At 52.8% G+C, this 25,786-nt stretch overlaps 1 protein-coding gene across 3 annotated transcripts; it reads right to left on the bottom strand.

Annotated features, from left to right (window-relative positions):
- Positions 1-2,303: 2,303 nt before the first annotated feature.
- Positions 2,304-25,329, bottom strand: PHF19 (PHD finger protein 19). Of its 3 annotated transcripts, none has more exons than XM_025360348.1 (15): positions 25,027-25,329; positions 22,503-22,703; positions 21,928-22,009; positions 18,123-18,218; positions 17,524-17,624; positions 16,863-17,011; positions 14,508-14,603; positions 13,672-13,740; positions 13,352-13,472; positions 11,077-11,144; positions 9,622-9,783; positions 8,952-9,039; positions 7,810-7,895; positions 6,775-6,870; positions 2,304-4,849 (listed from the first exon to the last, which is right to left on the bottom strand). In XM_025360348.1, the coding sequence occupies exons 2-15, from the start codon at positions 22,686-22,688 to the stop codon at positions 4,507-4,509; spliced, it is 1,743 nt and encodes a 580-aa protein (XP_025216133.1). In that variant the 5' UTR covers positions 22,689-22,703; positions 25,027-25,329; the 3' UTR covers positions 2,304-4,506. The 3 variants fall into 3 exon arrangements, with proteins under 3 accessions (XP_025216133.1, XP_025216134.1, XP_025216135.1); XM_025360349.1 differs by lacking the exon at positions 25,027-25,329 and adding an exon at positions 24,917-24,956; XM_025360350.1 differs by lacking the exons at positions 2,304-4,849; positions 6,775-6,870; positions 7,810-7,895; ... (5 more) ...; positions 14,508-14,603; positions 16,863-17,011 and having other exon boundaries at positions 17,254-17,610.
- Between the last annotated feature and the right edge of the window lie 457 nt (positions 25,330-25,786).

Genomic DNA, 25,786 nt, shown 5'->3' with positions numbered 1-25,786 from the left:
TTTTAAACCTAATGCTCTTACTCTTTCATTCAGAGGTTCAGTCAGTTCTTTGTAGGCCATAGATCCAGAGAAGCTGCTGTAGCCAACAATAAAGTTGTTAGTTTTTAAAACATCTATATGGTGTTGGTCTGGCACTTAAAAATGTATTGTTTGCTGGGCACGGTGGCTCACACCTGTAATCCCAGCACTTTGGGAGGCCAAGGTGGGCGGATCACGAGGTCAAAAGATCGAGACCATCCTGACCAACATGGTGAAACCCCGTCTCTACTAAAAATTAGCTGGGCGTGGTGGCACATGCCTCTAGTCCCAGCTACTCGGGAGTCTGAGGCAGGCGAATCACTTGAACCCAGGAGGCAGAGGTTGCAGTGAGCCGAGATCTTGCTACTGCACTCCAGCCTGGCAACAGAGCGACACTTCGTCTAAAAAAAAAAATAAATGTGTTGTTTACTACTCACCACAGATCTGCAGGAGTTCACTGATCTCTAGGGTCTGCCTTAATGCCAACTTACGTGGTTTGGTCACTATTACAAACCGTCATCCCAGAATGATGATGCAGAGGCTAGGGCTAGGACCCAGACCAGTGTTTCCACGTGGGAATTCCCTCCCAGTATTTCTTCGGAAATGTATGTTTTTTGAATCCATAAACCCTAGAAAAATCAGTTGAGGAAATGAGAAGTATTGTAATTATTTTGTGAATACTAACACTTACCATTATAGAGACATAACTAGTTTGAAAGAATCCAACTTCATCAAATACTAACATACTGAATTGAAGGCTGTAAGAACTGAGACAGGAGTATAGCAGAGAGAAACAGTCACCATCTAATTAGCCCTACTTTTGGTTGCTGTGATGTCATTATGTCTGTATGTCTGGCCATATCAGCTGCTAATGGTGAGTTCTTGCAAATAAAATGATTTGATAAACAACCTAGCATACTTTATACAAATCTTACGGTGTTCTGAGAAATAAACTGTGGAAGCAAAATAAGTTAACAGTCTGGACACGATTGATTCTATATTCTGTTTACCTTGCTTTAGGATATTCAAATGTTATATTTATTTGAATGCTATCCAATATATGTTGCCTGGTGTCTTCCTGTCTTTTAAATATTCTCTGTACGCTACAGTTCTTTGTAAGTAAAAATAGGCTTAATATCTCTACTTAGTAAACAGAGTGTTTCCAGATACCTATGATAATGAAGAAAAGAGTATAAAGAATGAAGTATTTTAAGAATAACTTATGATTTGGGGGATTTCTGAGAATTCTACTTCCTTGTCCCTAAATTCCAAAGGTAAATGTTAGTTGTGAATTTGGAAATACTAGACTACAGAGAAGCAGGCACTCTCTAGCCTGGGAGGCCCACTGATCTTAGGAGGGTCCATACAGGTGCTTCTTGTAGACCTTGCACTAGAACCCAGGTCTTTTGACACCTGGTGCCACTTTTCATTCCATTCCATTAATTATAGCCCAGAGAATAACCACCGCCCCCCCAACTCCCATTGTGGTTTTATTCTGAGGACAGATAAAAGATTGAAGCTGATGGAGTGGTAGAAAGAAGTGGGAGCCATAGTGAATGAAGACGTTTAAGGGCAGATGTTACCACCACTAAGCCCTTCACTCAGGATTACAGGCTATACTTTACCCCTCAAACTGTAGAATTCAGTGGAATCCATGGCCTTTACCTCTCTATAGATGACCTTTTTCCTACCCCTTCACATCGCCTGTTTTTTTCCTCTCCAAACTGCCCTAGATTTAGAGGTTTATTTTGAAGTAATAATCACACACAGCGAAGTCTCTCCCAACACCTGGGGAGCAGATGTGCTGGGATTATCACTGGCATTTGAAGGGTGAGAAAACTGAAGGAAAGGAATCTGACTAAAGTGGCACAGGTTAGAACTAGCAGAGTCAGGTCTAGAACTCATTTCATATTTCTAGAATTGTGTGATGATGCACTGATAAAGTTCTTCGGTGCCTGGACCTAAGTATTATAGTAGGGTCAATTTCTAAGTTCATTTTCCGTCTTTTACCTCTCAGTGGCCCTCAACTAATGTTTTTTGCCCCCACAGGTCAGGTACTCGCAAAAGATTCCATATTCTCTCTGGCAGTAGGGGTGAGAATGTTGCTGGCAGTGGTAAGAGTGGCAAGGTGGCCAGAGGACAGGGTCCTGCCATTCCTTCTCAGCCTCCAGTAAGCCAAGAGCAAAAGCCAGAGCCAATTCCTTCTGATACTCAGCAGCTAATTCATTACAGGGAAGACAGGTGATTGTTCAAAGGGAGCTTTTAAATCATAAAACAGACACATCAATTATAACTTTAACAAATGTTATTAAAAGCAGCAATTAAAAACCATGAATCTTTTTGAAGGTGCAGAGGGTTATAAGGTCAGTTGGCAGTAATGCAGCTATTATCTGGTATGAATGAAATGCTGGGGTGGGCAGTCAGGGTGACCTCATTAGGCCTTGTGCTATCTTCCCAGGTGGTGAAGACACCCCTTCCCCGCTTTTCCCTCTCCAAGCCCAGAGCCTCCCCAGAGCCCAGGTAGGGAAGGTCCAGGTGTACTGTAACAGGATTGCTCGTCCCAGGCTATCTCAGAAGTCTGGAAAGTAGGTGGTTGCTGGGCTCTCTGAAGCCAGGCAGGAAGCTACAAATTGAATCCCAGGTCCCACAGCACCCCTGGGCTAGGGGCTGGCTTCTCAGCTCCCCTTCCACCTGGCCCCAGTTGGCCCCTGTGGCAGCAGCTGTGGGGCTGAGAAGGGGGAAGAACTGGGCCCAATGCCAGCTTATCTATGCCTGGGCTGTGCCAGGGAAGCAGAGGAAAGTGGGTGGGCGGTGCACAGGAGGTGAGGTCCCCCTTAAAAGGCACTGTGGGAGCTGAGGTCTAAGAAGGGGGACATCTAAACTATCTCAGGGACCCCCTGAACGCTCACAGGTAGAGAGGCGTCAGGCCTAGTAATGGAAAAACAGCTCCTGCAGGCCTGCTGCCCCACCAGTGCCTCTTGCTCTACCACCACCTTCGCCTTCCTGCTGGTGGCCTGCAAAACCAGCCAAGCTGGAGGCCACAGCAGCAGTTGGCAAGGCTGGTCCCCATCTGGTGCCCACCCTCCACGTCAAGGCACTTTTGTCCACTTTCCAATCAAGTGAGTCAGTTTCTAATATCTCTGGAAGCAGCAAAACATGAGGGGTCCTCTTCCCCCTCCCAATTTTGGTTTCCCTCCAGATGAGGCAGAATTTGAATGTTGTTCCAAAAATTCTCTTTCAAACCCCCACTGGCAAGGGCTTCCCTTTGAGGGAACTGAATGATGCAGGCCCTTTAAAAATTTCAACCTATCCCAAAAAGTGATTGTCCATTTCAGGGCAGGGCAAGGGATATGAAAGAGGGTGAGTCCCCTGTGCTTCCCTATGGAACCAAAGCTGGTTGATGGGCTGAAAGAAAGGGCGGGAGCTGAGCTTTCACATTTAGTTGCAGCACTTGGGCCCTGGAAGTGGGCCAAGAGAAAGCCAAGGGAGGAGCCAGCAGGCCCAGAGGGACTGTGTGGCTCTGTGTGTGAGTACACTTGGGCATGTGGTGGTGTGGCCGTGTGGGGCTGTCTGCGTGCCTGGAGCTGAAAGTACAACACATGTGGATGGAAACTTGTGGGAGTGGGTGTATATTGTCTGCTGTGTGGTGTCTGGTGGGTCTGGGGGTGGGAGGCACCAGAAACAGGTTTAGCATGACATGGTTTCCCTCCTACCACCACTGTCCAGCCCCGTCCCCCAGGTCTGGAAAGATGCCTCCATTCCAGCAAGGCCAGGCCCAGCTCTATGGAGACTGAGGGGGTGTGGCCAAAGCTGACACTGGCAGCCTTCACTCTCAGCCTGGACCCTGGTGCTGGTGCCTTCTGAGGCAGACCCAGCCCTTCACTCTTCAGATCCTCGCAGGCTTTCACAGGGGCTTTCTCCCACCCTACCACCTCTCTCCAAGGGCAGTGGGGAGTGGCAGGAAAGTGGAAGAGAACAGCGCTGAGCGGCATCCTCTTATCCATCTTCTCCCAGGCTCTCTCAAAGGTGCCTGTTATGTAGTCCCTGGGAGGACTGGCTGCCCCACGGGTCAGGTGTAAAGGGTATCCAGTGGAGGGACAGCTGTGCACACACAGGATGTGCAAACACACCCAAAAAGGGGCGAGGGAGGTCAAGGCACACAACTGGGGACAAAGACCTGGGCCTCAGGAGGAAGGGTCCCAGAGCAGGGGACTCAAGGTCAGAGGAACAGATAAACAGAGTTTGAGGGATTGTGGAGTGTGTAGAGACACAGGCACAGGGGTAACGAGCCCGAGGAGGCCCTGGAACAGAGCTGGTACAGCAGAGAGACGGAGGCCTTGGCCTGGCAGGCAGGCAGGGCCTTCTGCCAGGCACTTGCAGCTCTGTCCTGCTTCCTTCTCCCACCCCAGCCTGGAGAAAGCTGGGGAGCCTATGGCTTCTGCTGCTCCTCCTTTGGTTTTCAGGACCCCTGGCACCCCTGGGGGCTAGTCAGTAAGGGGTGGTCCCTTCCCACTCCACCAGGTACTGAACCTTGCCCTCAGGTGTGACCCTCCGAGCCAACACCTGGTACTTCTCCCCACAGGCCAATCGCCCAGCTGCACCAAAGTAGTTGGTGATAGATGACTTGAGGTGGGACAGGGATGAGTCATCTTCACTGATGCTCTCAAATGTGTGGCTGTCAATGCCTTCGTCTGGCCGCTCAGGGACCGAAGCCCCCTCTGCACTGCTGTCCGAGGGGCAGCGTCCATCCAGCTCAGCTGCCCACCGCTTTGCCCGCAGGGGCATGTATGCCTTGGCTGCCAGCTTCCTCTTTCTGCTGCCCACTGTCCATCTGTATCAGGAGTGAGAGAGGAAGATGATGAGAATGAGATAGAACTATCAGGGTAGATTCCTCTCCCTGAGCCCTCCCCTCAGTACCAGGAAAGTGGAAGAGAACAGCGCTGAGCGGCATCCTCTTATCCATCTTCTCCCAGGCTCTCTCAAAGGTGCCTGTCATGTAGTCCCTGAGATAATCTATTCCCAAGGCATAGATTATCTCACCAGATCCTCACAAGAGCCCTGCGAGGAGGGAAACTGAGGGTCCAGAGGAGAAAACCAGGTAGGGAGTGGCAGAGCCAGGATTCAAACCTATGAACGTCCAACTCCAAAGCATATGCTCTTACAGCCAGGATCCCAGCACTGCAAAAGCGTAAGAGCACCATTCTCTGAGCCTCCTGAGGCCATGCAGTGCAGGGGCCCTGCTTATCCTGCCTTGCCGCTCGCCAGACTCGTGGAACTAGACAGGTCACATAGGGCTGGGGGTTAGGGACTGAAGGACCCTATACCCCAGACCCTGGATGGAGAGGTTGACAGACACATACACATACACACACACACACACACACACACACACACAGAGGTGTTAGAGAAATAGACACACAGACACACAGGGCAAGGCACAGATTCAGATGCTTAGAGACAGAAACCGAGACCTGAAGTGCTGGTGAAACCAAAGAAACAGGAAGAAACAGGCCAGGCATAGTGGCACACACCTGTAGTCCCAGCTACTCGGGAGGCTGAGGCATGAGAATCACTTGAGCCTGGCAGGCGGAGGTTGCAGTGAGCTGAGATCATGCCACTGCACTCTAGTCTGGGCAACAGAGCGAGACTGTCTCAAACCAACCAACCAACAAACAGGAAGAAAGAAAAATACAGAGGCAACAGCAGAGGACACCTAGACAGATGTCAAGAGACACAGACTCCAAAACAGATCTCTACAGGTACTATACCATTGTACTTTTTTTTTTTTTTTGAGATGGAGTCCCACTCTGTCACCCAAGTTGGAGCACAGTGGCACAATCTCAGCTCACTGCAACCTCCACTTCCCCAGTTCAAGCGATTCTCTTGCCCCAGCCTCCTGAGTAGCTGGGATCACAGGCACGCGCCACCATGTCTGGCTAATTTTTTTTGTATTTGTAGCAGAGGCGAGGTTTCATCATGTTGGCCAGGCTGCTCTCAAACTACTGACCTCAGGTATCTGCCCACCTCGGTCTCCCAAAGTGCTGGGATGACAGGCATGAGCCACAGTGCCTGGCCAGGCATTATACTTTTAATTCTACTTTTGCAAGGGTCTCAAATATCTTAAAATACAGTGCAGCCTGAGTGCAGAGGAAATCCCTGTGCTCGACCACTCCCCATACTGCTGAGGACCAGCTGTTGCCAGATCAGCTGTATTGGAGATAGGCCCTCAGGGATCTCTGTCCCCACTCCTAAATCTTCCACCCTGCAGGATGCCATCTTCTGTCTTCCCCTCTGTCAGGCTTCTAAATAAATGGCTCTTTCCCTTAGAGACTCCAGAAGACAGGCACCATATTCAGACAGCCAAGAATCAAGGTCAGGGAACCTTGTAGTCCAAGAGGCAGAGACATGCAAGCTCATGGCATGCAGACGCCAAAAGTGAAAGAACCTCTGGTCCAACAACCCCAGAACTGGAATCGTCCAGTGGGAGGTGCTGTACAACCTTCTGCAGCAGGTGAAGCATTCCAAAGGGATGGAACCACGGGAGCCTGAATGCCTGTACTTAGATCCCATCTAAAGCCCCAGGACTCAGAACCAGAGGGTCCGAGAGCCAGACTCACAATTGCAGAAGGCCAGGTACTGCCCGCCCGAGACTGAGACACATAGAATGACCCACACATTACAGAAGTGGGAAGTGGAGGGGCTGGGAGGAATGATGGTCCTGGCAAAATGTGAACACCAGACCTCCAGGAAGCTCACCTGGAGTCATAGGAGAGGCTGGTGGAGGCAGAGCCCGAGGTGCTGGCAGCGTCGGTGGAGTCGACATCTGAGAAGAAGGTCTGGCCTGAGCTGGCACTGAGAGGGGCAAGATGGTGAGCCTGCTGGTGGCCCGGCCAGCAAGGTCCTGCCAGCCTGGCCCACAGGGTCCCCTAACATGCATCCTTCATCGCGGTGGAGGCCCATCTTCCCACAGCTGAGCTTCCCACCACTACACCCGTCTGTTTCCTACCCAGCCACCCTTTAACCCTTCAAAGTCCAAGAAGTCAAGAAAACCTCCCAGGGCACCCTTCCCTGGTGGTGACGTAAGCACTGGTGCCAGTAACTCGAGCGTGATCCGAGGCACCTGTGCAACACTTCACAGGTCAAGAGTGCTTTCATTTACATTATCTTGTTTGAGGAAAATAGCTGAGGAGGTTCAGAGAAGTTAAGGAATTTAGGTAAAGCAACATAGCTAGTACTGATAAACAGGGTCTGGAGCTCAGGTCTGACTCTAAAGCCCTCCTGTGTCCTCAGGAAAATACTAAATGACCTTTAATAATTTGGGAAATAAAATGATGGAAGATGCAGTTCCTCCCTTGGGCGTACTTAAGTACGGGGTGCTGTGGAATACAAAGGAGGGCATCCAGCTCAGCCTGGGGAGGGTTAGTGAAGCCTTCCTGGAAGAAGCAGGGTCCTGAGTTTTCAGATGGGCTAGGGCAAGGCAAAGGCTATTTCAGGCAGAGGGAGCAACATGAGCAAAGATGAGCAGGCATCAAACAGCATGGTGAATGTGGATAACCATGGGGCGAGGCGGGGAGAAGCAGGAGGGGAGGGCTGGAGAAGAGGGGAGGGCTGGAGAAGTGGGGAGGGCTGTGGTGCTCTGGGAACAGGGATGTTATGCTGAAAGCTCTACTGCAAAAAGCCCCTTCAGGCAGACTCGCGCAGCAGGGATCCTTTTCACTGGGGGCTTGGCTTTCTGCTTGCTTCCCTCCCTGTCTCCAGAGCAGACTTCTCCGCTAGGTCCCTCACTGATACCTTTTTAAACTTTGAATTTCATCCAGCGTGAAGTCAAATATGCTAGCCAGGTGGTGGTTGGTGCTCCAGGCTGAGGTGAAGTCACTCTGTGGACACAGGAAGGAGAGAGGGAGGGTCAGATAGTGAGTATCAAATCCGCCTCCCACACAGGCTGCCTCCTATCCAGCCAGGGCCGCTGAGGGCGGGCCCTTCCTAGGGTAAGACCATCACTTTTATTCTAAGTGCTGACCAGGGAGCCAAGTCATCCCAGTTCTAGCCCTGCCTTTGTCTCTAGCTGACTGTATGACCTTCACCTCTCTGGACCTCAGTTACTTCGACTGCAAAATGGGGACAATAACCCCTGCCTTGCTTCACTCTTAAGAGATGTCAGGGCCAGGCGTGGTGGCTCACGCCTGTAATCCCAGCACTTTGGGAGGCCGAGGTGGGCGGATCACGAGGTCAGGAGATCGAGACCATGCTGGCTAACACGGTGAAACCCTGTCTCTACTAAAAATACAAAAAATTAGCCAGGTGTGGTGGCGGGCGCCTGTAGTCCCAGCTACTTAGGAGGCTGAGGCAGGAGAATGGAGTGAACCCCAGAGGCAGAGCTTGCAGTGAGCCGAGATGGCGCCACTGCACTCCAGCCTGGGTGACAGAGCGAGACTCCGCTTCAAAAAGAAAAAAAAAAAAAAGATGTCAGGAAGTGCAGTAAAATTAAATACTGCTTCTAAACCACAAACTGCTGGGACATGAGGCATTGCTAGGATTACTGCCCACAGGGAGGGGGCTTCAGGGAGGAGGTGGGGTTACTGAAGGAGGAAAGAAAGTACTCTGGAATCCTGGTTCCAGGCTGGGCTCTGCCACTTTGATGTGTGGTCTCAGGAAAGTCACTGCCCCACCCTTCCCTCAGTGTCCCTACCTGGACAGTGGGGACAAGAATATTACCTGCCGTTGTACCCCAACTTTGGGTTCCTGGGAGAACTTGGGGGGAGATAAAGCAGGGGTCTTGGAGTGCCTGGCTTAGCTGTAATAGGGACTGGCTTCTCCTTTAAGGGACATGAGAGAGTTCTCCGGGCCTGGGGGACTTAGTTTTCGGCACAGGAAGCCCTAACATGTGCTGACCCTGTGTATGAAAATGGAGAGTAAGAAAACAAGGAACTAACACTGGGAATAGCATCTTCCAGCAAAAACTTTGATCTTTTTCTTCTATAAACTCGCCTTTTCTGCTGCTGGAATTCGTGAGGCAACAAACTGTGGAGACAGAAGAGGGAGAAGGTGGCCCCGTCAGAGCCTGAGGGCCCTAGGATGGCCCAGAGGGAGGCGCCGCAGGGGCGGGGGTCACAGCAGTTGGGGAGACAGGCTCTGAACACAGCTGCACCTTCACAGGGAAGCCTGGGGAGGAGGGAGAATCCTTGGGGGCAGTAGGGGTGGGAGGGTGTGGAGAGGGTATAGTGGGCAGAAAAAGAAAAGGTGACTCCCCAGGCACGTGCATCCAGTTGCCCGGCCCCCCAGTGCCAGGATGAGGGGGCTCAGATGAGCCAGGAGAGCGAGGGACCCCTCACACACACTGCCTTCCCCTTCACCTCCTTGCCCAAGTCCTAATCCAGCAAGGCTGGGTCTTCAGATCTGGCTTTTCCTCCCTGCGAGGCAATGAGGGGGCTGTGGTGGTGAAAGGAGTTGGGGATCTGGGATCTGGGATCCTGCTCAGCCACTACCTAGCCCTCTCAGGGTCCTACAGCTGGGACTGGCTGGGTGCAGGTCCTCCTTGCTTGCTTGAAAGCAGAGAAACCGAGTTTGGCGGCAGCCCTGGCCCCTGGGTCCCCGAGCACTGACCCAGGCTTGCTCTTTCCTCTCTTACGCAGCTCAGAGGAGGCGCTGTTCTCATTTGGCAGCAGTCCCTTGTCAGGCAGCAGCTTCCCTGGCGGGTTCGGTGGGACGCGGATGCGCAGGCGGAAGATGCACTTCTTCTTCTTGATCTCCTTGCCGCAGAGGAACCTGGGGGGTGGGCAGCGGGAGGAGGAAGCTCTGGAGTCCATCAATTCATCCTCCTGGGGAGTGGGGTCAAGCATGACACAAGCCTCTCTGCCTCCCTGGACCCAGAGCTAAAATCCGGATGCCTCTGGAGATGCTGATTTCCTCAAAGCCCATGGGATGCGGGGTTCCAGGTAGAAGATGAGAACACAGCTCGTGCCTCCTCCCTGTGCTTCCTTCTGCACAAGTATGGTTCTTGCTGCTCTTCTCCCTTTTGTTTGCCTCAACCAGCCCAAGGCCACCTCCTGCAGGAAGGCCTCCTCCAGCTCACAGTGGAACTCCTGTGGTCAAGATACTGGAACCTACTTCATTCTTTTCTCTGGTTTCCCCAGGAGACTGAAAGCAACACTGGGTGGGCTGCCCTGAGGCTGAAGAAGTGACCCAGACACAGCCCTACCCTCTTTAGTACAAGAGGCCCCCTGCCATCCCAATGGACAGTCCTCCATTAGAAGGGCAGGGGGCCTCTTGTACTGAAGAGCAGGGCTTTGTCTGGGCCCTAAACCATGAGAATGTGGAAGAGAGTGGGTAATTCTGCCTAGAGGTGTCTGGAAGAGTTTCAGGGATGAGGACCCTGTTTTATTCCCCACTATGACCTTAGCACCCAGACAGGCCCGACATAGAACAGCAAATCAATGAATACTTGTTGATGGAACAAATGAGTAAAAAAGACTGAAGCACATCCTAGGCAAAGGGCAGAGCATGAGTAAAAGCACCAGGTGGGAAACCAAGGGCTCAGGATGGCTGGCACCCAGAATACAGAAAGCAAAGGGACAGTGGCAGAGGACACGGGCACAGCCTGGTCTTAAAAGGCCTTGAGTGCCAGGTTCAGGAGCCTTGGCATGCCTCTGTGGTGTGGTGAGGGACGTGACCAGCTGTGTGTACTGAGAACTCTGGATGGGAAGGCAGGGGCTGAGGGATGGGTCAGGAGGCTGTAGCCCACCTCAGATGATGCACCCATCCCTCAGTGCCTGGCCCATAAGGCCTAGATGTCTAGAGCAGGAGGGGCCTTCAGAGAGCAGGGGTGCGGCCCCCCCTACAGAGCTGAGCCCAGTACCAAAATGTAGCAGGCTGCTGGGGTGGTTGGAGTGGCTGTGCAAAGGAGGTGGGGTGCTCCCTAGATCTTGGAGAATGGAAATGATTCAGAGAGAAAGGGAGGAGGACCCAGGCAGGGAGCACAGCCTGAGCAAAGGCTATGAGGTAGGAAGAAATCTCACCTGTAGATGGCCCCACCACGCTCCCTCCCCACCCTGCACGCACCGGCTTTTGTAACTGTTCAGAGCGTTGAGGAGATGTGGTCCTCGATCTGTCACAGGGGTGCTGGTGAGCTGTGGGAGAACAGGCCAGCAGAACATCAGACCCAGGCACATGGCGCGTGGGGAGGCCCCAGCCCCTACTCCCTCCCTTCCATCTCCTGATGCTTCTGAGTCCTCCAGGTGAGGACCACTGACTCACTCCAGGATCTCAGATAAGCCTTTTCACCTTTCCAAGTTCATTCCCATCTGTAAATGGAGAGAATACCTCCTGACCTAACTGTATTGGGAGCTTTAAAAAGTCCATACCCTTGACCCAGTAATGATACTCCATGGAATCTATCATGGAATCTATGTATCTGCAGATACAACATGAAATGGGAACAAAACTTCACATACAAAACGGTGGCATTGTTTCTAATGGTGGACGAATGGGAAAGAAACTGCCCAACAGGAAGGAAACAAGTAAGCTATGGTAGAAACCAATGCAGCCATTAAATTAGCTGGGCATGGTGGCAGGCGCCTATAATCCCAGCTACTCAGGAGGCTAAGGCAGGAGAATTGCTTGAACCCAGGAGGTGGAGCTTGCAGTGAGCCAAGATAGCGCCACTTCACTCCAGCCTGGGCAAAAGAGTGAAACTCCATTTAAAAAAAAAAAAAAAAGCCGGGCGCGGTGGCTCAAGCCTGTAATCCCAGCACTTTGGGAGGCCGAGACGGGTGGATCACGAGGTCAGGAGATCGAGACCATCCTGGCTAACACAGTGAAACCCCGTCTCTATTAAGAAATACAAAAAACTAGCCGGGCGAGGTGGCGGGCGCCTGTAGTCCCAGCTACTCGGGAGGCTGAGGCCGGAGAATGGCGTGAACCCGGGAGGCGGAGCTTGCAGTGAGCTGAGATCCGGCCACTGCACTCCAGCCTGGGCGACAGAGTGAGACTCCGTCTCAAAAAAAAAAAAAAAAAAAAAGAAGTTTAATGAAGATTCTAATAATATGGAAAAGAATAATGTATACTAAAAATAAGGTTATTTAAAATTGCATATACTGTATCATTTAAACCATGAAACAGAAAAAAATATTCATAGAAGAGAGTCAGAAAGGAAATGTACCTATGCATTAGTTCTAGTGATTTCTGGGTGGTATGATACAGATTTTTTAAAAAGTATACTTCCTTATACTTTTTGGTACTTTAAAGATTTTTCATCAGGAATATGTACAATTAAAAAAAAAATCAGGGCCGGGCACGTGGCTCACGCCTGTAATCCCAGCACTTTGGGAGGCTGAGGTGGGCAGATCATGAGGTCAGGATATCGAGACCATCATGGCTAACACGGTGAAACCTCGTCTCTACTAAAACTACAAAAAATTAGCCGGGGATGGTGGCGGACACCTGTAGTCCCAGCTACTTGGAAGACTGAGGTCGGAGAATGGTGTGAACCCAGGAGGTGGAGCTTGCAGTGAACTGACATCAAGCCACTGCACTCCAGCCTGGGTGACAGAGTGAGACTCCATCTCAAAAAAAAAAAAAAAAAAAAAAAAATCAGAAAAAAAGTTACTAAAAACCAACTCTGTGTGTATCTTTTAAGGTTTTATAATATCTATTTTTTTAAAAAGATTATCAAACACTGTAAATGAAGATGTTATTACATAAAATGTTTTACAAAGCATAAAGGTTATTCTTTTAAAATTCCTTTTCATCGAAGAAGGATTTGGGGCAGTCTATAGAGAAGATGCCTCACTCTGTACGTGATGGAGGGGATTCTAAGGATGTCATTAGGGAAAAGAAGACACAGCACCCCGATGGGAGTGATTAGGGATCACTGGCTCCAGCTATGGCTCAGCCCCAAAGCTCTGCTGACCACAGGCAAGTCACTCTCCAGCTCTGACTCTGAAAGTCTCCGTTTGTTACTTCACTCCATGGATCTGAGGCTCCCAGGCTCCTGGTGACCCACTATTCCGCATAGGATCAGCAGTGGGCAGACCCACTCCATGTTGCATTCTAGCCAGGAAATCTGGAGTGGGTCAAATACTCAGCAGAGAGTTGTGTTCCAGCCAGACTTGATCTAGGGCCTCAGCTCCCCTCCACTGAGCTGGGGAGGCCCCAGCCTGCCCACTGCCAAAATCTGGGATTGGGAAGGCCCTTAAAGGACACAGGCTCAGAGGCCTGGACTCAGGGATGCAGCAACTCAAGGGTGAGAGTTGAGACCTCCATCCTAGTCCTGCACTGCGTGGCCCTGGGCAAACCTCTCTGTCTCCTGCCACTGACATCCCACAACCCCACATACCTTGCCAAGCTGCAGGAGCTCCCAGTGGTGGTTGACAAAGGCCAGAATCTCCTCAAAGTCAAAGTACTTCTTCTTGCTCTGTACCCCCAGATTATAGAGGGCCAGGTGAACCACATCCACCCTGGGCAAGGGGGCAAGGAGGTGGGACCAGGTGAGGTGGCAGCCTGCTCAGCCAGCATCACAGCTTTCTGGGTCCAGGCTGAGAGACAGGGGCAGAGCTGGGACCCAGTAGCTGGAAATGGAATCGTTCCAGGAGGGAGGAGGGAGGGGAGAAGCTGGAAGGAGCAGCGGTCAGTTTGGACTAAGCCCCACCCTCTCACCATCGCAGGGGCAGCCTCTCGATGTACTCTGGGCCCTGGTTACACACCGAACAGAAGAACAGGTAAAACCTGTGGGTGGGCAGAGAGGGGGGGCCTATGGTGGGAGGGGCTCGGACACCCCCCCAGTCCAGCCCCCTGATCTCCTCACTCGCCACCTGCCTTCCCATAATCTTCTCACTCCCAGGGCTGCTGGCCACTGGGGGGCAAGGACAGAGCAGGACAGGGACTAAGAGATATCCCATATTCCTTCTAGCCCCTGCCCTCAATCCCCTCCCCAATTCTTGCCCTGAAGCGTGGCTGAGTTCAGAGAGAGTAAGCTGAGCTAGGGCTGCCATGGTCACCCTCCTCCCCTCAGAGACAGACACACACACAATCACAAATGACATGAGACACCAACCAAAAGATGCATAACATCAGGTTTGACATCCATAATGACTCCATTAGCTTAGCTCCATCAGCTAGAAGCCATGTTAAGTCGTCCATTTCCCCAGCGGCTTCCGTAACAACCCTGGGCAGGGCTGGCGCAAAGACTGTGTCACCCCTTCTTCCTCAGACACTTAAGAGACTGGGGCGTAGGGAAGGCAGGCATTTATCTAAGGTACGCCACAAATCAATGGCAACTAGGGATGTGGCCCAGAATACTTCTTTATTGCCTCCTGGCCCTGCATAGCTGGGAGATCCCCTACCTTGAGCTGCCTCCATTAAACAGGTAGGCATACATTGTCACAGACCCCCTCTTGTCTGGAGCCTGGCAGTCACCCTGCAGGAGTTGTTGCTGCCATCCCTGCCCCCTCCCTACCACGCCCAAAGCCCAGTTGGACCAAATTAGCACCTACCGGTCTCCAAACATCATGGGCTCATTGAGGCACTGGGTGCAGGCCTCGTGGAACCACTGTCTGCACCGGTAACATTGCAGCATCCGCAGGTACCATCTGGAGAGACAGAGGAGCCAAGGTCAGCCAGAACCACACCCCCAGTCAGGTATGAGCTTTGGCAACCTTTCCCAACTTAAATTTGCCCTCTACTGGCAGAAAGGGAAGATAATTCATAGTTACTGAGCACTTAGGCTGTGCCAAGGGAGGACCTGGGAGTTGGACATATACTCTCATTTGACCTCACAACCTGGTAAAAGATGGGACACTGTCTCCCTATTACACATGAGTCACAGGTGAAATGGCTTGCTCTAGCTCACTCAGAAGGCAAGTGGAGGATGATGACTCAAATTCTAGTCTCCCTAACTTCAAAGGCTGTGCTCTCCTTGCCATGCCACAATGAAGCCACCATTTCTGGACTTGCTGCTTCCTAAACACTGCTGACAGGGAAACGTTTGCCTTGGAGACTACACAGGAGAATAATGGTTTCTGTCAGCTGCACAGGGGCGAGACTACATCTGGCTTTTCTCACCTGCAACTGTATCTGCTCTATCATGGTCATCCAATAACTATTCATGGAATATGAAGAGCAAAATACTCAATGCTTCATTGACACCTTGTCAGGTGAGCTCCAGGTTAAAATGCAGATTCCTTGGTCCACTGCAGACCTATTCAATCTTTGGAGAAGCCTCTGGGATGCATTTTTAATCAGCATCCTGTGCAACCCTGCCCATAGGTGTTGAGAAGCACTGCGTTAATGCAAGAAAGGTTTCCATAAGCATTTCTCCATCTGACAATACTTGGGGAAGTTCATAGGCCTGAAGTTAAGGTTAAGCCTATTTGAGAGATGAAGTAGTTCAAGCATTGCCCAAGTTACCCCGCTGGAGCTTGGGGCTGAGATTCAGGACTTCAGAGGGTCCTGACGGCTGAACTTCCTCAGGCCAGAGACGCTACCTCTTACATCTATGGTTCCTTCCACAATGCCAAGTGCACTCAGCCCAAGGGAGCAAGCTCAGCTGCTATGGCTACATAGGGACCCAGGTCGGCAAGGAAGCATCAAAGACTCTTGCCGCAGAGCCAGCACAAGAATTCCCTCCACAGTGGCCCCGACATAACATGCCCCGCCCCCCGTCCCCTACCCCTGCCTGACTGCACATCTCCAGGGAAACCAATCTTTCCTATTTTTGGAGACAGGGTCGTCTTGCTTTGTCACCCAGACTGGAGTACAGTGGCATGATCATGGCTCACTGCAGCCTCCATCTCTCAGGCTCAAGTGATCCTCCCACTTCAGCCTCCTGAGAAGTTGGGACTACAGACATGTGCCACCGCGCCAGGCAGGAAAAGGATCTTAACATCTTACCAGCAGCCGGTTCCACTGACTCTGACAGTGAAAAGGTTATCTTGACTTTCATGCATTAGTACCACCACTACCACCAGTAACAGCTCACATTTTTTCCAGTGTTTACCAAGTGCCAGACACTATGTGAACCTCTATGTGAATTATGTAATTCACGCTCTGCTCATAATCACCACATGATGGGGAAACTATTCAGAGAGCTGAGGCTCAGGGGTTGCACAGCTGGTAAGGAGCAGGGCCAGGACGTGGACGTCCAGGGAGGATTCGCACTGTGTCCGACCCAGGCTCTTAACCACACTTCAATACTTCCTCGTTTCCTACAGAGCTCCAAGGAAACACCTCTGCCCTCTAGCCCTGCTCCACAGTGCTAAATGCCACGCGGAGGCCGGCCCTCGGTTCTCCCCTTCAGGTCCCGCCCCCTCGGGCCCCACCCCGAGGCCTCCCCTTCGGGAGCCGCCCCTTGAGGCCTCGCCTCCTCAGGTCCTGTCCCCGAGGCCTTACTATTCCCTCCTCCCCACCCCGCCCCTCCACAGGCTGCTTCTCAACCAGCCCCAACTCCCTGGCATCCTGCTTGGGCTGTCGTAACCCGCCAGGTCCGCCTCCCGAGACCTCGCCCCAAGGTCTAACCTTCCGGGCCCGCCCCTCGAGGCCCCGCCCCCAGGTCTAACCTGCGGAGTTCACTTCCCGAGGTCCCGCCCTCAGGGCCAATCTTCCGGGCCCACCCCTCGAGGCCCCGCCTCCGTAGCGGCTGACACCCCAGTCCCGCCCCCTGGGCCCCACACCCCCGGCTGACACTTCAGGCCCGCCCCTCGAGGCCCTGCCCCCACAGCACAGCACGCTGGGCCCGCCCTCAAGGTCCCCGCCTTGGCTGACACTCCAGGCTCGCTCCCTATGGGCGGTCCCCGCCGCCGATTCTCGCAGACCTGCCCTGCCGCCCGGGGGGCCCCGACCCCCCGCCTTACTCTCCGGGCCCGCCGCAGTAGCAATAGCATTGCTGCTGGTTGGTGCGGTGGGGCGAGTCCCACTCGAGCTCTTCGGGCTGGTAGGACAGCACCATCTTCACGGCCTGCAGCGTCCTGGCGATGGCGCCCTTCTTCAGCGCGCCGCCTTTCTGGGGGGAGACGAGGGCCCCAGTCAACCACCAGGTCCGGGTGGACCACGCGAGTCAGCACAAGGCTGTCTATCGAGGGAAGTGCTGCCAGGGTTTGGGGGACCCGCAGATATTCCAATGTAGTCAGAAAAGCAAGAAGCTTTTTCTCATTAATTCCAAACCCATCCCCTCTATCCCAGAAGGAACTCCGTTGATAACAGAATTAAGAGTAATAAGCGCAATAAAGGCAACAATTACCAACATGTATTTACATGGATTTTCTTTTTTAATAGTAAAGTATCATTTATTGGTCCTGTTATTCCCGACACCAAACCCATCTCCACTTTACAGTTGAGGAAACTGAGGCTCAGGGAGTCTACAAATCCTGGCCAAGGACAGTGGCAGAGGCGCTATCTGTCTCCAAAGCCCAGGTATGGCCCTTCTGCTTGGAGCTCAGGCTGTGATTGGAGTCTCTGGGCTGCCCCACTGGAGGAGGCAGGAGAGGCAGGGACTGGGGAGGATGAAAGGCTCACCCGCACAGCCAGTGCGAAGATGCAGCGTCGGCAGAACCAAGGTGTGAGCAGGGGCTGGTCAGCACTGCCCGCTATGGGGATGTGGCACTGCTGGTGGTAACCTACGGCAGAGGAGGGGGCAGTGAGCGCCCACAGGGACGCCGTGGCCCAAGGCCAGTTGGCCCAAAGGAGGCAGGACTGGGAAGGCTGAGGGAAGTCCTAGGAGCTCTGCCTGCCAGCTGCCAGGAGCCTGGCTGCTGATGCCCACCAAGGTGGCCAAGTCAGTGTCCAGGCTGGGAATTAAATGACAGCATTGGCCAGTTGGGGTGGGGAGGGGGGGCACAGGAAGGTCTGACTTCAGTGCCTGAGCCCCATCTTTCCCACCCATCCTCTCTGTTTAGCAGGGCCCCAAATTACATACACCATCATACCCTCCCAGCTTTCCCCAGGATCTCCTCCCGAGCCCTCACTCACAGCAACTGGCCCCCTTTCACCCTGGAGTGCCAAGAGAAACAGGAAGCCAGCAGAGGCCCCAACAGGCTGGAGCAGTACCCATCAGGGGCCAGTGCGTGGAGACCCATAGGTTGGGGCCTTCTCAGGGCCCTGCTCTCTCCACTCACCCAGGCCACACTTCCCGCAGATGAGGATCTCATTCAGCGGCCCTGATGTCTTCCCCAGGCAGATGTTGCACTTGGGCTCCTCTCCTGGAACGCCGGCTGAAAGAGAGGCCCTGGAGGGTCAGATCCAGCTCACAGGAATGAGAAGTTTTATACTCACTCTCCAGATGCCCAGCCTCTACTGTCTGCTAGGCCTAGCACTAGGCCCCACATGCCGCCTCACTGAATCTCCCCAACCACTCTGAGATGCCTATCATCATTACCATTCTAAAGATGGGGAAATTGAGGCTTTGAGAGGTTAAGTCCCTTGCTTAGCTAGTAAGGAGAGGGTGGGATTAAACCCATGGCTATTTGACATCTAACCCTTTGTTCTTTTGACCACATCATGCTGCCTCTCCCCCCTTATTTAACTTGTTTTGTTAAATTGTCGTTAAATAATTTTTTAAAACTTTATTATGGGATAATATACCTTTTTTGTTTGTTTTGTTCAGATGGAGTCTCACTTTGTAACCCAGGCTGGAGTGCAGTGGCATGATCTTGTCTCACTGCAACTTCCGCCTTCCTGGTTCAAGCAATTCTCCTGCCTCAGCCTCCTGAGTAGCTGGGATTGCAGGTGCATGCCACCACGCCTAGCTACTTTTTATATTTTTAGTAGAGATGGGGTTTCACCATGTTGGCCAGGATGGTCTCAAACTCCTGACCTCAAGTGATCCGCCTGCCTTGGCCTCTCAAAGTTCTGGGATTACACACGTGAGCCACTGTGCCTGGCCTAGAAGTTATAATGAAACTCCATCTTCTCATCACTTATGAACTCATGGCCAATCTCGTTTCTACTATATTCCCACATACTTCTCCTTCCTGTAATTATTTTAAATTGAGTCCCAGATACCCAATAGATTTTCCATAAATATTTCAGTACGTATTTCTGAAAGATCAAGACTCTTTTTAAAAAACTTAATTACAACACCTTTACTGCACGTAAAAGTTAACATAATTGCTTAATATCATTAACAAATTCAGTTAATTTCTCATTTCCAATTGTCTCTTAAGTACAAATGCCTTAATACTTTTAAGTCTGTTCTTCTGAATCAAGGTCCCCAAGTAAAGTCCATACATGGTGACTGGCTGATGTTTTTAAAATTACTTTTAATCTACAGGTCCCCTCTCCATCTCTTCCTTTGCATTTTATTTTGGTTGAAGAATAAATATGTTTTTATGTGTGAAAGGTTTGTACCTATACATTAAACACATTTTGATATGTGTTTCTGTCTTCTTTCTCCAGCACGCTGAAAGTTTTGTAAGGGTAGAAATGGTATCTCTTCAGCCGGGCACAGTGGCTCACGCCTGTAATCCCAGCAGTTTGGGAGGCCGGGGTGGGTGGATCACAAGGTCATGAGTTCAAGACCAGCCTGCCCAATATGGTGACACCCCGTATCTACTAAAAATACAAAAATTAGCCAGGCATGGTGGTGTGTGGCTGTAGTCCCAGCTACTCGGGAGGCTGAGGCAGAAGAATCGCTTGAACCCAGGAGGCTGAGGTTGCAGTGAGCCGAGATCGCGTCACTGCACTCCAGCCTGGGTGACAGAGCGAGACTCCATCTCAAAAAAAAAAAAAAAAAAAGAGGCTGGGCACAGTGGCTCACGCCTGTAATCTCAGCACTTTGGGAGGCCGAGGTGGACAGATCACAAGGCCAGAAGATTGAGACCATCCTGGCTAATATGGTGAAACCCCGTCTCTACTAAAAATACAAAAATTAGCCGGGTGTGGTAGCTGGCGCCTGTAGTCCCAGCTACTCGGGAGGCTAAGGCAGGAGAATGGCGTGAACCCGGGAGGCGGAGCTTGCAGTGAGCCAAGATCACACCACTGCGCTCCAGCCTGAGTAACAAAAAAAAAAAGAAATGGTACCTCTTCATCTCTGTATCCCCAGGACCTTATAGAGTGTGGCATGTAACAGGTGTTCCAAGACATGTTTGTTGAATATATGGCCAAGCAGGAACCTTGCCTCTTATTCCTGAACATGCTCCCAGGAAGGTGGTGTCCACAGTGCGTCTCAGTAAGTCCTCACTGGCTTAATGAAACAATGGATCAATAACTACAGTGGTGTTCAACCTTATGCTCTAATCTCGGGAGATACCAGAGGGTCACCATTCTGCCCAGAGGGGGCAGTTCTGGCTAGGAGACAAGCCATTCTTCAGCCGATCACTGTGGGTACCTCCAAGGAGCCTGATATGTGGTGGGCCTCCACAGGAGGTCAGCTAAGGTGCATGGTCTTCTCCATCTGGCTCCTTATGCTTTCAATAAGGGGGTAAACCAGGAGAGGAGATCCTCATTGCTTTGGATATTTATATAGTACATTTCAGGGGTTGGAGAGGAATCGGTCTGCACTGGCCACAATTTCTTGGAGAAGGGGGCAATTTGAAAGCTTTACTAACTGGCTGGGTTGTGGCAGCCTCTACTTGGCAGGCTTCTTGGAATCATCTCTTACAGTAACAAATTCTTTTTTTTTTTTTTTTTTTTTTTTTGAGACGAAGTCTCGCTCTGTCGCCCAGGCTGGAGTACAGTGGTGCAATCTCAGCTCACTGCAACCTCTGCCTCCTGGGTTCAAGCAATTCTTCTGCCTCAGTCTCCTGGGTAGCTGTATTTTTAGTAGAGACGGGGTTTTACCGTGTTGATCAGGCTGGTCTCAAACTCTTGACCTCAGGCGATTCACCCACCTTGGCCTCCCAAAGTGCTGGGATTATAGGCATGAGCCGCTGTGCCCAGTTGGTAACAAATTCTTGAGTAACAGCTTCTCTAAAACCAATGGCACTGAGCTAAGCATTTTACATGGATTAGCTCACTTAAGCCTCCCAACCACCCTATGAAGCCAGTAATTTCACTTCATCTTTCACATGAAGAAACTAAGACTCAGAGAGGTCATATTACTTGCTCTGCAAATGCAGCTAGTAAGTGGCAAAGCTGGTCCAAGGTCTACCTGACCCTAAAACCTGCTTCTTCCCCCTCTAGGGGCCATGTCTCTTCTCCTGTTAGAGTATAAATGGCAAACATGTTTCTCCTCTCATGCCAACTCTGACTGACAGGTTTTGGGGCTCCATGTTGAAAGCACATGTGTTGTCAATGGCTACTGATGTCTGTTGTGTGTATAGGAAGGGAGAATGGTGGCAAAGATGGCCCTGACTTGCCATCTCTGTAAGGGAGAGATGTCAGCTTTCTGAAGGCAGGGATGGTACCCAACCCAGATTCCTTTCAGCCCTGAAAGCTGGTCTAGCTCCATCCAGGCATGTCCATCTTCACCCTGCCTGACTTATCTCTGCTTTATTGTTTTTTCTCCTATTCCTCCCGACCCTTGCCCCGTGGAGAGGGCTGCTTCCACTGGTTTTATTCATATGTTAAATCGGGGATGCTGTGCTTGCATCTAGAGCTGACAATTCTGATTACCTGGACACGCCCCCTTTTCTAGCCCAGATTGACCTAGAGCTTTGAGCAGTTGGAGCTATAGTGTAGCCAGGAAGCAAACACAGGCCTGAGGCCCAGTCTGGCCCTCCCAACACCTCCCTGAGCTACCTTCCCCACCTGCCCAGCCTCCCTCCTGAGGTATGAATCCTCAAGGGGATGACTGATGTCCTAAGTACCTTCCCAAGTCAATATACAACCAGATTAGATCATCATCACAGGGGGGCTTGGGGTTCATGGACAAGGGCAGATGCCAGGAGTAAGAGATGGAAGGAGAGAAGGAAGAAATGAAGGCAGCAGAGGAGAGAAGACCTGGTGAGGGTGGGGGCTACCTGAAATGTTAGGAAAACTCACCATGCTGTATGTCCTTCCATAGGACCCAGTATTTGGAATTATCTTCGAAAGTCACGAGGCAGCTTTGCTTAGAGCTGCTGACCTGGGGCACAGATAGGAAGGAGCAAGTGAGAAAGGGTTGGGGAAAGCCAACCTGGAACATAGTCTTCCTCCCCCATTTTTGTCTCCCTATGCTCCAGAAAGCAGGGCTAGAAGGGGAAGGAGGATGGCAGTTCCTGGACAGGGTGTACTCCTTGTCATTGGAGTTGCACAGCCAGGGACCCATGGATGAAAACTTGGTCAGAATGTTGAGGACAGAAGCACAAGTCAGATGCTCCTCTGTGATCCTCTCGAACCTGACTTTTTTGCTTTGTAGGCTCTCAGAGCACTTTTCTAAAGAACTGGTTGGATGATGTTGACCCTAAGGATGGTGCCTGCAAGACCAGGCTCTGGCTCCTCCCACCACCAGCTTTGGGCATGAGGGACAAGAAGGGAATTCCCCGGCAATCCCCCTGCCCCCTGGTCTGACAGCCAGGCTGGAACATGAGCAGAGAGATGCTGAGCCTGAGAACAGGGGCCAGGGAGGACGAGTTTACCCTCTTGATCTTCCCGAGGTAGTACAGGCCATCTGTCCACCGGCACAGCACATACTGGCCCTCCGTCAGCTTGGACATCAAGTCTCTGAAGTTGTTCTTGACCTTCGCCAGGGCTCCCTTGTTGGGGAGGTGGCTGGTGGCACCATAGGAGTCCCGAGTCCCTGGATCCAGAGCTCGATTCTCCATCAGTTTCCCCTGACACTGGGAGAGGCAGAACAGGGTTTTTACTTCTTGCTTCCCTGCTTCAGAAATCCCATTAGGGGAAGGAAGGAAATCTGTATACTGTGCTATAAGCCAGACTTATTTATTATCTCACTAATTCCTCGTGGCCATCCTATGAGGGAGATATTACTATTCATGTCTTACAGATAGGCAAACAGGTGTGTCAAGGAGAAGAGGCTGATGGGCCAAAGGCAGAACCATGGCCCATACCACACTGTCTTTTAAAGAGAATGGATCTCTCAACCCACACAGAACAAAGTCCCCTACCCAGTGGGCCTGAACTGCTCCCTGTTTCAGGAGGCTGAGGTTTTATTCCTTAAGCAAACACACTCCGTGTGCTCTGGATGGATGATCTTCTCCAGGGGAGTGGCTGGGTTTTATTTTTACCCCCAACCCCTGCAACCATCCCTACCCTGTCCAGAGAAAACTCACCTAGAAAGGAAAACTGGGTGGCTTGTAACTAGTGTAGCCTGGGTCATCTGTCTTTTGTAATCCCCCCTTCTGTTCTAAATTATGAGCTGATTTAATGGAAACCAATTCTGGGACATTTAAACCCACTTATGCTTTCACCCAGATACACATTTGCTCCAAGCAGTGAAGTCATCCATCCCCATGCCAGCCTCTCCACGCCTGTCTCTCATCATCCTAGTCAACGTGCAGTTCACCCATTGATTTCTCTCTCCCTGCTAGTGGCACTGCCTCCATGCATCTCAAACTCCTCTAAGCAATGAGTTGTGACAGCAGGCCATTTTAAGTGCCATGATTTCTGGTTTTCCAGCTCTACCTTCCATCCTCCTGCCCTGGTCTGAGTTCAGGCCTCATCTTTTGCTTGGGCCATTCATTCATTCATTCATCACTCAGTAACAGTTTCCTGGGCCTTGTGCTCACCTCCACTAGGCATCTGGGGTGGAGAACGATACTACCTGCACCCAGTGCTAAACAGGTCGCTCCTGCATTCCTGCTTCTCCACCAGACTCATCCGCAGGGCCACCAATGTCCTTCCAGAAACCTTCTGGGGCTCCCCACTGCCCTCACTAGTGCTCAAAGCCGTCCCTAACGCCCCCTCCTTCCCCACTGGGCTCACCTGGTTCCATGCCCCTCCACACACTCTCCACTACAGCCACACATAGCCTTGCTCTTTCCCCGAGGGCCTACTCGGGTCTCCTCCTTGTGGCCATGGCGCTGGGCACCTGGTGTTATGACTATCTGTTCACAGGGAGAGAGTCCAGTGCCTGTTTCTGCGTGGTGCCTGTGTGTACTCCTGTGCAACTGGGCAGGATGATGTCTACGGCATTGTGCCAGGGAGTGTGTGAAGCTAAGTACGAGTTTACGTGCGGGGCCCCGGGGCGAGACCGGCACTGCAGTGGTCTCGGCTCCCCAGATGGTGGCGTGGCCACGACCCTCTCCACCCCCACTCCCATCTCCTTTCTCTCCAGCGCAGAGCGCATAGGCTCCCGCGCAGGGGATGCGGTCTGAACCCCTGTCCTCTCCATGCCACCTGGCTCGCTCGGCGCTGCGAGGTCCCCGCCCGCCCGGCCTGCGGCCAGGCCGGGGCCGCTGCAGGTTCACAAACTGACACTTCCTCCCCCGCTGCGCCTCTGGGAGCCGGCCGGGTCGCCGCACCCGCCTCCACCCTGGCCGGGCGGGGGCCCCCGGGTGGCGCCCCCCCAGCCCCCGCCTCCGTCCTCCCGGAGCGGGCCCCCGCGGGCTGTGATTGGTTGATTCAAACCCATTTGCAAAGAAATGCCTGTTTGCGGGTTCCCGTCTGCGTCCAGTTCAAATCCGCGGCACCGGGAGCGCGGGGCCGGGCGGGGGCAGGAAGCGAGGATGATTCATGCGCCGGGGCCTCTCCCAGGGCGGCCGTTGGCTTTTTAAAAAGGGTGTTCAGGAGGGGGTAAAAAGCTTGCAGAAGCACCCCCTTCGGGTTCAGCGCTCCTCTCCTCAGTCGCTCGGACGCCAAGCCTCCCCCATCCCAACCCTGCCGCAGCCTGACTTCGGACGTGAGCGAAATGCCAAACGCTCGTCCGTCCTTCCCCCACCCCGACAGGAAAATTAAAGATCGGGGCCAAGGAAGAACGACCTGTCACCCACGCCCCCCGGGGCTCGGGAACCCGGGTGGGGCCCCTTTGCCCCGCAGGTACCCTGCACGCCCCGTCCCCACCCCCGAGCGCCCCGCTCCATAGGAGTCTCACCCCCCGGAGGCGTTCGGGCCGCCAAAGTTCAGGGAGATTTCGAAAAGAGAGGGATGAGGGCCGGGAGAGGAGAGTGTGGCGGGGAGTCCGCCCAACAGCGCAGAACTCACCGCGAGGCTGCGTGTCCGCCGGTCCCACTTGGAGTCTGGCCACCAGGCGCATCGGTGGCGGAGGCGGCTGCGCTCGGCCCGCGGCTGCCCGGCCGAGTGTCCGCCAGTGGGGCCGGGGTCGGGGTCTCGGCGGGGGCGGGGCGGGGCGGGGGCGCCGCGGGGAGGAGGGGGAGGCGGCGGAGGGAGGGGCCGGGGCGCTCAGGAAGGGGCCCCCCGGGCGCGGGGCGCCATCTTTTTCGCGTTTTCCCGCGAATTATTGACGTCCCGCTTATGTAATTAGCGGGGGCCGCGCCGGCCTCGCCATTGGAGCCCGCGGCCGCCGGGCCCCGCAGCGCCGCCCGCCCCCGCCCGCCCCCGCCCGCCCCGCGGGCGCGCATCCTCCGCGGCCACTATCCCGGACCTGGGCCCCCCGCCGAGGAGCGGCCACACCGCGGCGCACACGGAGACGCCAGGCAGTGCGCATGGCGCACACTGCCGCTCGCACACTTGTTGAGGAAACACAGCTCTGCGCGCAGGCACCGGCGGACACTGGCACAGACACACAGCAGGGCGGCGCGGACCCTTGGCGCAGACAGGCAGACACAGACCCAGGACGGCCAAACGGGGCACACAACAGCTTGCACTCACAGCACAGGCGTTCGGCACAGAGACACAGCCCAAGCGTAATGTAGATACACAACAGACAGTGCACAGCGCACAGACACAGGTCAGAACACACCGCAGCATGTACAGGACACACACCACAAAGAGAAGTACTGTA

This window comes from Theropithecus gelada, chromosome 15, assembly GCF_003255815.1.
Source record: "Theropithecus gelada isolate Dixy chromosome 15, Tgel_1.0, whole genome shotgun sequence".
Lineage (NCBI taxonomy): Eukaryota > Metazoa > Chordata > Mammalia > Primates > Cercopithecidae > Theropithecus > Theropithecus gelada.
Note: the sequence above shows the minus strand (reverse complement) of the source record. Positions and strands in the feature narration are given on the sequence as shown.